The following is a 14,174-nucleotide window of genomic DNA, read 5'->3' on the forward strand; positions in this document are numbered from 1 at the left end:
ATAATAAAAGTATATATAAAGTATAAGTGAGAAGTGATGATATTGACTGGTGAATAACGTAACTATCTTAACTCTTACCTCCTACCTTATTTATTATATATTTATCTGTATACCTTAAATTCATTTTATTATATGATATGGATGAATTCGGTAATAGTAGCGATAGCATAGCACATGAGAGGTGTTATGTCGTGCATCAATCTGTATAGGTAGATTATGTGGATTAAGTGGGTAATAATCATAATAATAATAAGCGCGTTGACCTCTGCCTCTGCTGGTATCTTTCTTAGCGACCCAAGCGACCGTCACCCTATGTACATAGCTAGTCTGGAGTAAGATACTTCGGACGATATCCCTCAATTGTGTCAGCAAGCGTTATGAGGGTTGAATTAGCGTGATACTAATGGTATACATATTTAAGGGATAGTATTGTAGGGTTTCGTAGTGTAGATCCATGGTATTCTGCTAGGCCCCACAATGCCACACTCGAAAAAATATCGGTACGGTTGAGGGATGACGGGATGATGCAATAAATAGACTAATTCGTCGAATCCGTTGCGTAATAATGTCTCAACCATCGATTATCTACCTAACGTTATTTATACGGAAAATTATAACTACATCTGTAAATTATGAACGCCTTATCCGCAAGTATCCAGATATTTATACCTTCATACATATGTATATGTAGACTCTGATATCTGGAATCTGTTCCACACATGTACTGTATATACCTAACTATCCCGGGTATGTAGATACCAAGAACAGAATGCAGATAACATCGATGCGCAAGTTATGGCAATCGCACATCTTCATACAGGAGGATCCGGACAGGGTATGTGTACGATTGCGCATGCCTTATACACATGTACAGTCCATGCATGGAGGTCCCCCCCACGCCGTGAGAGCCATTATGGTCACGACCAGGGTCCTAATTCCTGGCGCGTATAAGCATATACTCTCACCAGTTTCTCCTTCAGGCTTTATTTAATATCTTGCTCACCTCGCCTGGCACCGGTGGTAAATACACTTTTGATGCCGATACCAATAAAATATCGCGGCTCTACTGGGCCCCTGGATAGCTGGACAATATGATAAGCTCTCTACACTTCGTTGTGCGGTCTACCACCTATGCGTCTATACGTACACAGGCATCAGGCAACGTAGGCATGGCAACTTTGTTCGCATTCCGAGATTCGGACAAGGCAATGAGGCAATATGTCGTGTCCACCAACACTTTTATATAGTCCTTTCCGAAATTGTCGAAACAAGGCAGAATTCTCAATCACATATGGGTAGAAGGCCGAGGCGACAGCTTGAATATAATAGAGCTGATAGGCGTCTTCTTACGTCACATATTACCCCGATGTTACCGCGCAACGTAGTTCCGGAAGAAAGACGTTACGTAGCAGGACGTCCATCTAACGGCCCACCAAAAGGAGGAAAGCAATTATGAATGCGGACGAGTGATTTACTGTGATAGTAAGATGGCGCCAGTTTGATGGAGCTACACCTCTTTAAGCCGTAGGTATACGTGTGGCTATAGGCTCAGGAAATAGGGAGTAGTTTTTTGTCTATAGATTTAAATTGGGTTTGTAATAGATCATTGAAGACTTATTAAGGACGATTAGTATATTTCAGGGTTTCCGCGTTGGTGCTTGAATTGGTAAGTAAGTTTTCTGGTATGAATTTACCTAGGTATGCACATACCTACATAGGTACATATATATAGGACGATAAGATAAAGCGATAACTTAATTTTGCCTTTGGTGGGCTTTATGTAATGTACCATTGTACCTGGGCAACCCCACCCACCAACACCATCTTCGTATTCTTATTTGCAACAACTCACATCAATTGATTATTATCTACGGGCACCTATTTCTAGGTCAAATCGCTGGCATGTACGTGTTGATGGTTACAAACTTATAGTAACTCTCAGGCGTGACATACGCATCGTTATTTTTTTTCTCCTTGCCCCTTTTCTCCTTTTCCCCAGCAAGGACTTCTCGGGAAGTTCCTCTTCTTCTGTTTCCTCTTCCCCTCCTCCAGCGCCCGATCTTCCTCACTTACGGTTATGGCGAGTCCCGCGGCGACTCTCACATCACTTCTTAGGGCCTCGACTATCCAAGACCATGACGAAATTCTGAAAGCTGCAAATGCCGCTATCAAGACTTCAAAAGGGGATATTACCCCCCAGCGCACACGCGTCGTCGCCCTTTTAAAGCTAGATCGGTTCGATGACGCCCTTCGGGTTATAGTTGAGGGTGGGGATGCTTTAGAAAAAGAATGTCTGTTTGAGAAGTCCTACGCTCTATACAAGTCCGGTCAACTTGAAAAGGCGAAAAAATCGCTCGAGGCGGCCCCAGCGGCTTCCAAGTCCTCTCGTGCCTTTCGCCATCTTGCTGCTCAGATTGCCTATCGCGCCGAAAAATTCCCGGATGCCGCCGACACTTATCGCCATCTTTCCCAGGAACCAGGGGGCCTAGCTGGTGAAGAGAACGACTTAAAGATTAACCTTTTGGCTACGAATGCCCAGCTCGAGTGGAACGGCCTTGGGCATCTATTACAAGAACAGGAGAGGCTACCGTCGCGTGACCATCTCGAAGCTTTCGAGACCGCCTATAACGCGGCGTGTACATGTATCGCTAGAGATGACCTAGATCGCGCATCTATTTTCCTTAAGCGTGCACAAGATCTGTGTGAAGCTAGCGAGGACCTATCTGCTGATGAAAAGAAGGCCGAGCTTCTTCCTATCATGGTCCAAAATGCCTATGTCCTAGCAAGACGAGGCAAGGAAGTGGAGGCTGTAGCCCTGCATAAATCTATCCCCGTTTCTGAGTGAGTGAACGAACCCGCTACCTTCGCTTGGCGATTATATTCTGATAGTCATCAGGATTCCTGAGGCACCCACTAGGGCGGTTGCACAGAACAACGAGGCTGTACTCAACGCAGCGGAGAAAAATCCTTTTCTTACTCAGCGTCTCCTTCAGTCGGCCACAAAATTGTCTGACCGCGACAAACTTTTTGAGTACCAGGCGTCTACATTGAGACGCAATAAATATAGCTTAAACCTGAAAGCGCAAAAGTTCGACGGTCTCCAGTCCTCTACCTCGAAATTGATTCTACAGAGTCCATCACCCACAGCTTCTACAGAGATCGCCGGCCTTGGGGTCATCAACGCCGCGGCCCACACTCACCTGGGAATTGGTCCAGATGCTCTAAAGAAAACTCTATCTCTTCTTGAAAAACGACCCACTGATGTTGGGCTTCTATTAACTAGTATTCAGCTCTACATGCTGGAGAATAATCCAGGACCAGCACTGAGCCTTCTAAATGCCTCCCTAAAGCGTCTCGAAGTAACGACAACCCCCAGCCACGAAGACGTACGATTTGCGCCCGGCCTTGTCGCCGTAGCGGTGGCGCTATATCGACTCCAAGGACGACAGAATTCCATCCGTGCCGAACTAGCAAAGGCTTCCACGTACTGGCGTTCTAGGTCGAAAGGATTTGCGCCGTCGCTCCTACGGGAAGCTGGTGTGGAACTTCTTAGGTCATCTGACCCCCAGGATATCACATTGGCGGGGAAAACGTTTGAGACCTTGGTGGCTAAGTCCGAAAAGGATCCCACTGCTGTCGCAGGACTCGTGGCCTCTTTCGCAAATAATGATTATGCCAAGATTGAGCCCTATTTACAAAACCTCGCCGCAGTAGAGAGACTCACTGCTAGGATTGATGCCAAGGAACTGCTCGATGCTGGTGTAGCTTCGACCCCAACCTCCACCATCCCCTCGAGTAAAAAGAGACCAGCGGATAGAGAACCAGAAAAACTGGCGAAGCGGCGCCGGAAGAAGCGACTACCTAAGGATTACGAAGAAGGCAAACAACCTGATCCAGAGCGATGGCTTCCTCTTCGGGATCGTAGTACGTACAGGCCTAAGGGAAAGAAAGGTAGGAAACGTGCCCAAGAGATTACGCAAGGCGGCGTTGTCAGAGAAGAAGAGACGCTGGAGCTCGTAGGTGGTGCTGGTGCTGTTAAGGTGGAGAAGGCGTCGGGCGTCCAAGGAGGTAAAAAGAAAAAGAAGGGTAAGAAATAAAAAAGGAGGCAGTTGAAAAGGACCAACTTTCCCCGAAGAAAAGAGATCTTAGACAGTTAGGCATGTACGCCTCAATTTACACTGATTAAACTATACCTTACTCGCGCCACTTAAGTACATGCTGCCTGGTTTATGAGATCAAAGCACCATCTTTAAGGCGGTATTTGATGTCGCGTTGCAGTGGCACGTGAAATATAATAGGCCGGATTGAAATTGGATCCAGATGTGAATGAATGCTACTGAAAATCCATGTATATACAGCATTGCCGTGACGCTTGAGAACCTTCTTGAATCATCCTCATCAAGTACCTAAAAGCAGCAGGCTGTTCCAAGGTTTTTCTTCCTCTTCGGGAACTGGTCCATGTCCTTTTCTATCAGTACAGATTATGATAATGTGATATCTTTTCAAGTGTTTGCAAATCAAGTACCTTTCCAGTTTGCCTGCCGAGCCGTCTTCTAAGAACTCCTACACAAAGGTGGTCAAAACCTTTTCGTCAAAACCGAAACAATCGCCACAATATCCTTGCTGACTTGCAATCGGCTGCGTACACTATGCGCCGACTGCCTGAATAACGGGACTGGGAAGACGTTCTACCGTCTCCTCCTCGCTTCCCTCCCCTGTTTCTGATGTTTTCTGTTGAATTGGGGAACTAGGGGGCTCTGGTGTGTAGAACCGGGCCTGCACTGACGGGTTGGCCCCTTGGTTTTCGTCTTCGTCATCCAAGGGCGGTAAAGGCGACCTTCGGCCGTCTGAAAAACTGACAGCTGCATCACTGTCTTCGTCGGATGGAACTGTTAGACCTCCTGCCGTAGCGAGACGGTGGGCCCTCGATGAAGAGTACTTCCGGTGTAGCTCGCGAAAGGATCGAGCTGTTGCCGTGCTGGCGCTGGCCCCTGACCCGCGCCGGTCCATCCGCTCTGGGGGATCACCGAGAATTGAATGGAAATCGTCAATGCTACCGGGAGAACCAAAGCCATGGTCATCTGATGAGCCCTGGTAGGATTGTTTGCGTTGCCTAATGCGTTCGTCGGTCGACATATTCTGCAATTCGCTACCAAAATTGACGACAGAGGCCTTCTTACCATGCACGGTAAAGCTGCCGGTGCCACGAGTGAGGGTCTCATTCTCTCGGACAGTTTCGTCCGATATGCCACCACTCGATGCGGAATCTTTACCCTTTCTGCTACGGTGGTGTGACAAATGACCCGCGCCATCCCTGAGTGTACGTTGGAGGCTACGACGCATTTTGCTCCGATCGAGCCCATCCTTATCTGGTCCTGGGATGCTTGTGCGTTTGGGTCGATCGGAACTATCGTCGTGAGTCTTGCCGGAGGAGCTACGCTTATGACCTGACGTGCGAACCGATTCTGTCTCAAGGAGGCCGGCCTGTTCGAGGACTTGCCGTTCGCCTTCATCATCTTCGGATTGTTCGTCGATAGCGTCCTTGTCCTGCCCGGCCGCGGGACTCGACGCCTTCCGAGGTGGAGTGGATGTTGTAGCTAATTTCAATGAGGATGCGGCGCTTGACACCGATGTTTTCCTGGGGCCAAGATGATCGGAGCCAGCGGCAGGAAGGTCTCGTAGAGCCTGGCTGTCATGGAATGACGGAGCAGTAGCAGTTGTGGGGGGAGTCTGGAATTCCTCTGCCCCTGGCGAATCCCCATCCATTACCTTTGCCGGTTCTGGGGGCTGGACTAATGTAAGTGGAGCTGGAGCTCGTGGACTTTGCTGCTCGGTTTTCTGAGAACTGTCTCGCGAGTCGTTCTCAAGGAGTAACTGCTTCTCAATAGACGAACTAGCCTCGGTTTTATCCTCTTCGAAATTACCATTGACTTCCTTTTCTTCCTCAAGGTCCAGGGCAAGAATGTCGCGATGACACTTCAGTCTCCAGATTTCGGTTCGAGACCATTTCAACTGGGCAATAATCTTGGCGGCGCCTCCTCGAACCTGATCTCGTGTTTTATCCTGAATCGGTGCTAATATGAGTAGGTGCCTGGCATTTCTTAGCTGTGTCTCAAGGAGCTTTTGTGCGTGCTGGAGCTTTTCGTCGGCTTCTTCGATTTTCTGGCGTATTATCTCGCGGCGAGCGATGAGGATGTCTCGAGCCATCTCGTGGTCAATGCCAGCTCGATTGACGCTGACTTCCCCACTAGGTGTCTGGATGAGCTGCGTTGCATCGGTGCTGTCCAACCTTCTAATGGCACGACGGCTTTGTCCTTCGTAATTGCTACCAATAACTCCTCGCATTCGCACTCCAGATGTCCTGAACGCAGCTGCATAGTTCAACTTGGCGAGCCAATCATTTCGGTCCTCTTCGTTCTGGGCGAGTAGCACTTCCTCCAACCCGCCATGTCTGACATAAACGAAGGAATTCTTGTGTTTCTTGTAGCTGTTGTCCCATAGAGCGACAGCACCATGGGTGGACATCAATGCGTCGGGCTTGAACTGCTCGAGAGGCGGATTGAAAATAAGTGGGATCCCATCATGTCCCAACTTCACATGTGTCTCGTACTGATGCATTAAATTCTTGACCCACGCCGTGTTGCGGAAGAAATACAGCTGAGCACCCGTCAATATTGCACCCCATTCTTGCCACGGGGAACGGGTTTTTTTCTTCTTGGCATCCTTTCGCCATAGCAGCCCGACTTTAGTGACCTTGATATCCACAATGCCGGGATGGGCTTCCTGTGGGTTATTTGCCGTCTTCTCCGTCATGAAAGCGTCCGGACGGGACCGCGCTGATACGATTTGTAGTACCCCAGTCTTGAAAAACGTCTTTTGTAGCTCCTTCAAGTTAAGATTTCTAGCTGTACCTAAATAACTGTAGTGCTCCTCGAGTGGAATCTGGTCCTTCAAAGGTGGTCGCAGTGTATCTAAACGACCGTCCAAGATCAACGTATATGGGTCTATTGGATCCTTTGACCTTCGTAACGTCTCGGTCGTACTGTTCGGAAACATCGATTTCTTCTTGGACCTAAAACTACCGGTTCGGTCACCGTTCATGGCTAGGTCATCCTCTACGTGAATAAACGGCGTGTAGCTGATATTGTCGTAGAAGCATTCCAGTACGTCGTCAAAAATGCCTTCGCCATGAGTGTTTTTGAGATAATCAGCCTTTTGCATCTTGTACTTGTTGTTCTTGTTGAACACATCTGTATGAAGTATAAGGAGGGAAAAGGCTATGAAATACGCCTGGTCTGGTGTTGAGTAAATTCCAGGATTGCATTCGTGATAACGGTTCGCGAAAGCCTGCAGGCAACGATCGATCTGCTGAGTCTCCTTGGGAAGTTCAGCTTCCATCAAGAGTTTTCGAATGGCCATGTCCATGGGCTCCTCGAAGAAACTGAAAGTCCGCATGTAACTTCGCAATACGGCTGCTGAGAATGAGTCGTTTCCTTTGGACAAAGCGCTTGCAATGACACCGCGGCTGAGCACTTCCTCTATGCGCGCCAGATATTTCGCGGGGGTATCATCTTCACGGCGTTCCGGCAATATAACCGGCTCCCTATTTAGCTGTAGCGAGTTGTTCTTTGAAGTATTGGAGCCTGGCGTTGCCGGCGTCAGCGTCCCGTGCCGTAGTCCATCGGTGTTCTGCCGCATACGGCCAAGCCCCAGGAGATCGCCAAAGCTCTTGCGACCGGTGGAAGATGAAGTTCGCGTAGTTCCTGAATGTTGGCGATCCTCTACAAAGCTCTCCCCGAGAGAGCTCATCGTAGAGGATCGCCCTCTAAGGCTCAGATGTACTCTAGTTGGAGAGGACTGCCCGGAGTTACGAGAGGTGGGCCTGAATAAAGCCGTGGCTGGGGATCCGGAAGGTCTCCCAGGGTAACCTCCGGTATGGGAAGGAGAAGCTAAGGGTGTCGATCCATCGTGCCCCGTAGACGGGCGAGATATATCGCCGGTGGCGTTGGAAGGGCGGGAGGAGGTCGAAGTACGTGACACAGAGGAAGCGGTACCGGACAACGCAGGCGTTTTGGACTTCTGAGGGAGATGTCCTAGAGGGAAGAGAGGTTCAGGTTGCTTTTGTTTGCGACGGAGGCGGAAGAAGGCTGATGGGTTTAGCCCGGTCGGTTGCGTAGATGCTACCGCTTGCTCATTCAAGCTACTTTCTGATCTAGACGACTCAGATAGACGGTTCATGGGTGGTGTCAGTGCAGCACTCTGGTCATCGATGTCGGTGTGCGTTACAGCGGAGGTCTCAGGTATGGGAGGTTCCTCGAACGTCACCGTCTGTTTACTCGTTGAGGATATGGTTCGTTCGTTCATCGTCTTCCTCTTATCCTTCTTCGTGATTGGGGGTATAAATTTGGGTAGTTGCTCCTGGTCACCCCTGGGGAGGTCGCTTGACCGGCGCATTCGTATAGGAATTTTCATCCGAGATTGCTTCTTGGGCTGCATATCCATGTCCATGGTAGGCGCAGTGGTAATGATGGCGGGAGCTAGATGGAATAGAGTAAGCAAATAAACCCAAGGCAACGGCTCCAAAGATGAATGGGATTTTCACATACGTTGTGGCATAGGTGGCAGCTTTTCAGCTTGTTGCTGTTGTTTGAGTCGAGCTGACAATTGAGAATCGGAGGCGTTGCGAAATCTAAGCATACTGAATCTGCGATGTTTGGGCGATTCATCCTGGATCGGGGGTGATTCAGGGCGGTTGTACGGATCTTCGCTCTTTCTACTTGGAAACATGGAGGCTGAAGTAGACGCGACCGTATCAACCGAAGATTTGCTACCCTCACCATTCCCACCCGGGGCTCCATTCGTGGTTCCTTCTCCGTTAATTCCGGCAGGGTCGGGGCTTAGTAGGGCTTCTGACTGGATTTTGCGCGGAAGCTGCTTCGGGGGAACAGGCGCTGAGTCGACTAGGATCGTGTGTCGTCTCATATCCGTGTCGCTGGCCATGACGCCACGACGGCGTAGGAAGGGCATTTTGGTAGATGGTGGCGTAAGGTCCGCGTGGAAAGCGAGAGTGGCCGCACGTCCGGCTTGGAGCAGTGCATATGGCGGCAAAAGCCGATGGTCATCACGTCAAGAATCGCAATGGCGAAAACCCATTGTCTTGGGATCGATAGAGGAAGGCGGAGGCGATGATAGAATAGATGGATGGATGGTGTTGAGGTTTCTCTAAAGGGGGCAGAGAAGTTTCTTGGACGGGTTACAGTGACGGGAGCTGTCAGACCCGGGACGTCTGCACGTTTTGTTCAACTGGCAACTGGCAACTGGCGGACGAAACGAAGTCAGCAACCGACGAAACTACCTAGGTAAGTACAATGCTATATGGGTAGTGGCGGATTGGACCGAGTCGGGCTTGATATTCAGTCAGCCAGTCAATCATTCAATTCATTTACTTCAAATAATTAATATGTACGTATGTATGTGTGTATGTGTGTAAGGTGTAGATAGGTAGGATCCCGTCGAGGTTGTATGGGTTTTTGTGCTAACCGGTACTTGCTAGCGTAATAAATTGGTTCCTACCATTTCTGTGCCTAGGTACCTGGGTAGAACCTGTAGGTCGTAGAAACAAATTAGAAAGAAAGAAAGAAAAAAAAAAAAAAAAAACATGACCCCTTGGGGTTCTTGGGGTCTTCTTCCTCCATTTCTGTATGTACCTGGCTACTGCTTCCCTCCCCCGCCGAGAACCCCCAAGTCTCTACCTAAAATGGCGAGGTCGGGACAGCTAGTTATGTACGTACGTAGGTTAAATAGGTACATGCCTGGGTAATTCTTGTCTACATACACAGGTACATACTATCGTTCTTCGCATCCATGGATGTACGAATAGCAACCTTGGAAATGTAACCAGGTAGGCGCCTAGGTGTTCTATGGATTTTGGGTGGAGATAGCTAGCCCTCGTGGAGATTAAAAGAGAACAAGACCCGACAAATTGGATAGACAGATCAGCGTACCTATCCCCTTATTTCTATAGCACTCAATGTTGATATTGACATACACATTGACATGCGTTTTTCATCGACATGTGTCCGTCATTTTCTTATCTTCCCTTTCCTTGCCCTATTTACACAAGGTGTATTCGATTTTAAAGATTTCAAGTCCTTATGTACCTAGGTAATAAGAACTCCAGTTTGTACACCCATACATATATGTATGTACGTACATGTACATACGTAGGCATATTTTAATGTTTAATGTAAGTGCAGACCTTACATCATTAACGCATACGTGTACACAAGAGAGGTACAACATTGGATGTCTACAATATTGAAGTTGTTCCAGAATTTGCTTTGCTATGGAAGGTATCCCCTCCCCCACTTCTTCGCATTGAAGTACATATGTAGCCCTAGAGGTACGGTACATAATGTCCACTATCTACATGTAAGTTGGCAGGTTGGCAGGCTTATATAGGTACATATCCTAGCTGGGTACGTACGGCATACGTCGTACTTGCCTACATGCAAGGACTAAACCGTTAGATGGAAAAGAGTCTGCCTAAACTTGCACTAAGAAAAATAAGAACAAAGCCGAGCTGCCTGTCACGCACATGCATATAATCAATGTTTTCAGCCGAGTTAACATAGATATACACCTAAATGTTATGTACACAAGTAGCAGGCTTGCTCGTCGAGAAATTTCAATGCCGGCAATTTTCAAGCCAGGTACGATTGTTAATTGCCTACATACCTAGGTAGTATTTCTCCATGTCCCACGACGTCACGCACCAATTCAATCCCTCCCATCCCATTACTGGTAGTTTGTCACGATGAACTCCACCTCTCTTCCTCGCCAATCGTTGCTCTTAGTCTTCCTCTTCCTCCTCACTCTCTCCGTTCCTTCCTATGCGATAAGTCTCCCTCGTCTCTCTTCTTCTTCATCCCACAATGGACGTTCTTATTTCCACCGTCTACTCGACCTTCCCTTCGCATGGGCCTCTAAAGGGTCTAGAGACAACCCAAATCAATGGCTCGACGCCCACCCAAACCTCCTCAAGGGTTTACGAAGATATGAAGATGAGGTTGTGATACGATTCAACGTATCAACAGAAGCGCATGAAGCAGCATTGAGGAAGGCTATCGACCAGATGTTACTTGACGTCTGGGATTTCGCCGATAATTATACTGACATCCGCCTCGAAGCTCGTCGCATTCGACCGTTGATGGGCATACTCCCTTCTTCGCTACAGGACAACCACTTCATCCTGATTCCCGATCTAGCTCGTGCGGTCGCTGCTACTTATCCCTCGAATGGCCCCGCCCGCTCCATTATCCAGTCGCATTCGAACGACCGAGGAATCACCCCCGCGAATGACATACCCTCACCTGAGAAGCGGGGTGTTGACGATATATTTTTTCACGACTACCAGCCGCTTTCTGTCATTTACACGTGGATGAAGCTGCTGGACTCTATGTTTAGGGGTCGTGGGTTGGTTCGGATGATCAGCATTGGAAAATCGTACGAGGGGCGTGACATCGCAGCGTTGAAGATAGGCATACCAACAAGCGATACATCCAAAAGAGGCCCAGGAGGTCCCAAGAATACCATTCTTATCACTGGAGGAATTCATGCAAGAGAGTGGATATCTACGAGCACAGTAAATTATGTTGCTTGGTCCTTTATCAGGACTATCGACGAGGACCCGATGATAGTCAAGATACTTGAACACCTTGACATTGTTTTCATTCCCGTCCTAAATCCGGACGGGTACAAATATAGCTGGGAAGTTGACCGGTTATGGCGCAAAAACAGGCAACGCACGAAGATGCAGTATTGCCCCGGATTTGACTTGGACCACGCCTTTGGCTATCAATGGGACGCAACGGACCACCAGACCGAGCCATGTTCGGAAAGTTACGGTGGTGACCAAGCGTTCCAAGCGATTGAAGCTGCTCAACTTGCGGATTGGGCCCGGAACGAGACGCAGAATGGCGTTAACTTCGTTGCTTATTTAGATCTCCATTCGTATTCTCAGCAAATCTTATACCCATATGCATACTCGTGCATCGACCATCCGCCTAATATTGAAAATCTAAAAGAGGTGGCCATGAATCTAGCTAAGCATATGAGGCTGTCTAATGGCGAAGTTTACACTACAGCGACAGCTTGCGAGGGTGCTGTAGCGAGTAATATGCAAGAAGGCCGCGTCCGAGACAAGGGAAGGGTTCGAGTCGAAGCCGGCGGGGGTTCAGCCATTGACTATATATTCCACGAGTTTGGGGCTCGATATAGCTACCAGATCAAGCTTCGAGACACGGGGAGCTACGGCTTCTTGCTCCCAAGGGAATATATTATCCCGACAGGTGAAGAATTATACCAAGCAATGAAGTATTTCGGGGATTATCTACTTGGCAATAACGGCCACGAATCATGGGATCATTCTGCCCCTATTAAAGTTGACACTAAACAGACCGATCTAACCCCTGAGGAAGACGGCGTCGTGGAACTTCGACGACGCCGTCGAAGGAAATGCATCGACTGCATATAAGAAATTTAGTTTATTTATATTTAGGAAATCTATTTTACATCTATTTAGCATTGTATTCGGCGTGACATCACATTATTTTTCCTTGGTCTTTAATATTCTGTTTTCTTCTTACGATCTCGCTCCCAGGGAGGCATTGCACGTGCTATTCAAAAGGCGCTCGCAGGACGCTATCCGCAGTCGTGACGAATTAACCCATAGTTGGCCGGGTTACAAGATACACGAAAGAGATGGTGTGACAACATTATGTAAAGATTAATCATAGTGAACATGTCGCGTTTACATATACAAATATATAAATATATTGAGTTTGCTGGTTTACATCTATCTCTAGATTTTCCACTACCCACCCCACCTTGTCTTCTGAGTGGGAATCTTAAGCAGCCGGGATAATCTTGACACCAGCAATCACAGCCATAACATTCAAAGCGTACGCGGGCAGAATGCTCAATGCGAAACCTTTACCCCTTCCCGCCGGCCCGCTCGAGGTGTAGCCGATCGCATACCACAAACGTCCGAGAACCCAAGCGGCGCCGAGAGCAGCACTGGCAGTTGGAAAGTAGAGGCCAGAGATGAGAAGGGCACCCAGGAAAGGTGTTAGGTTTTCGGTGTAGTTGGCGTGCGCTCGCTGCGCACAGTTGAAAGCGTAGGCCTTGGGGTCCTTCTCCTGCTGTTCCTGGCTGGCGTAGGGGGTTGGATATTTTAAGCCGCTGGCCTGGCGCGCTTTAACAGTTAGGGTAACATGAACGGCGTTGAGGAACAGCGACGAAGCAGCGACGGTAAGGACATAGCTAGAGTACGATGCGACGTTAGTGCATATCCGAAATAAAATAAAAAAGGATAAATTCTGAAGTAGGTAGTTGTTGAGGTATAAGTAGGTTAGTCGCATACGCCGCAGAGAACGGCATAGGGGTACCAATTGGATGGGTGGAAAATGGTGTGATGGGTTTAGATGCGGCAAGACGAAGAGACACTAATTTAATATAGAAATAACATTAAATAAATAGGTAGGTAGTTAACTCACCCGTATTCTGTTGGAACTTGTAGTGCATAAGACGCCATGATGAATACTTTAGGGATGTCAAAAAGGAAAAGAAAGTAGTAAATATTTAATCGTTTCGTGGGATGAGTTTTCGAGTTTCGAGTTTCGTAATGACTCGCAGTCTGTGAGCGGGTTTCTAATGTATATATACCTACATAGGTAGCATAAAGGATGAACAGATACCAACCCCTTATTTATGGACTAGAGGGACCAAATGCATATAATATACGAGGTAAATCATACATACGTAGTTTAAGTTTGCATCTACGATGAACGATTAATAATGATCCTAGAAATAAAGTTATTTAACAGCCTGTCTACGTGCCTACAACGGGCTATGCAGGCTCTACGTATTCTAGGCATATGCTCAACGTAAGGTACCTCAACTAGCTTCTTCAAAAATATGTGAAAGTCATGATTCGGGACATCTATTGGGGGTTCGTGGCGTCTCTGCTTGATAGTCAAGTCAGTTATTGGATGAACGGCAAGACCATCGTACCGAATGCCGACATTTTCGGAGAGACGTTTTATACCGCTGCTACAAATATCGTGAGAAAGTCGCCGGGGTGAAATTGCGGAAGAGTAAAAATAAAAATTAAA

General features: G+C 47.9%; 4 protein-coding genes across 4 annotated transcripts; 2 read left to right on the plus strand and 2 right to left on the minus strand.

Annotated features, from left to right (window-relative positions):
• Positions 1-2,077: 2,077 nt before the first annotated feature.
• On the plus strand, positions 2,078-4,097 carry F4822DRAFT_427139 (uncharacterized protein; the record flags this gene model as incomplete). The annotated part of the gene is made up of 2 exons (XM_051460682.1): positions 2,078-2,841; positions 2,897-4,097. 2 exons carry the CDS (start codon positions 2,078-2,080, stop codon positions 4,095-4,097), a joined length of 1,965 nt encoding a protein of 654 aa, XP_051317061.1.
• Positions 4,098-4,647: 550 nt separating this feature from the next.
• F4822DRAFT_427140 (uncharacterized protein) lies at positions 4,648-9,027 on the minus strand (the record flags this gene model as incomplete). The annotated part of the gene is made up of 2 exons (XM_051460683.1): positions 4,648-8,537; positions 8,607-9,027. The coding sequence occupies 2 exons, from the start codon at positions 9,025-9,027 to the stop codon at positions 4,648-4,650; spliced, it is 4,311 nt and encodes a 1,436-aa protein (XP_051317062.1).
• Positions 9,028-10,569: 1,542 nt separating this feature from the next.
• F4822DRAFT_396231 (uncharacterized protein) lies at positions 10,570-12,815 on the plus strand. Its single transcript, XM_051457504.1, has one exon. It carries the CDS (start codon positions 10,817-10,819, stop codon positions 12,533-12,535), a length of 1,719 nt encoding a protein of 572 aa, XP_051317063.1. The 5' UTR covers positions 10,570-10,816; the 3' UTR covers positions 12,536-12,815.
• F4822DRAFT_396234 (membrane-associated proteins in eicosanoid and glutathione metabolism) lies at positions 12,816-14,124 on the minus strand. Its single transcript, XM_051457505.1, has 2 exons — positions 13,557-14,124; positions 12,816-13,323 (listed from the first exon to the last, which is right to left on the minus strand). Exons 1-2 carry the CDS (start codon positions 13,592-13,594, stop codon positions 12,909-12,911), a joined length of 453 nt encoding a protein of 150 aa, XP_051317064.1. The 5' UTR covers positions 13,595-14,124; the 3' UTR covers positions 12,816-12,908.
• Between the last annotated feature and the right edge of the window lie 50 nt (positions 14,125-14,174).

The sequence above is a fragment of the Hypoxylon trugodes genome (genome assembly GCF_022578975.1).
Source record: "Hypoxylon trugodes strain CBS 135444 unplaced genomic scaffold F4822scaffold_3, whole genome shotgun sequence".
Lineage (NCBI taxonomy): Eukaryota > Fungi > Ascomycota > Sordariomycetes > Xylariales > Hypoxylaceae > Hypoxylon > Hypoxylon trugodes.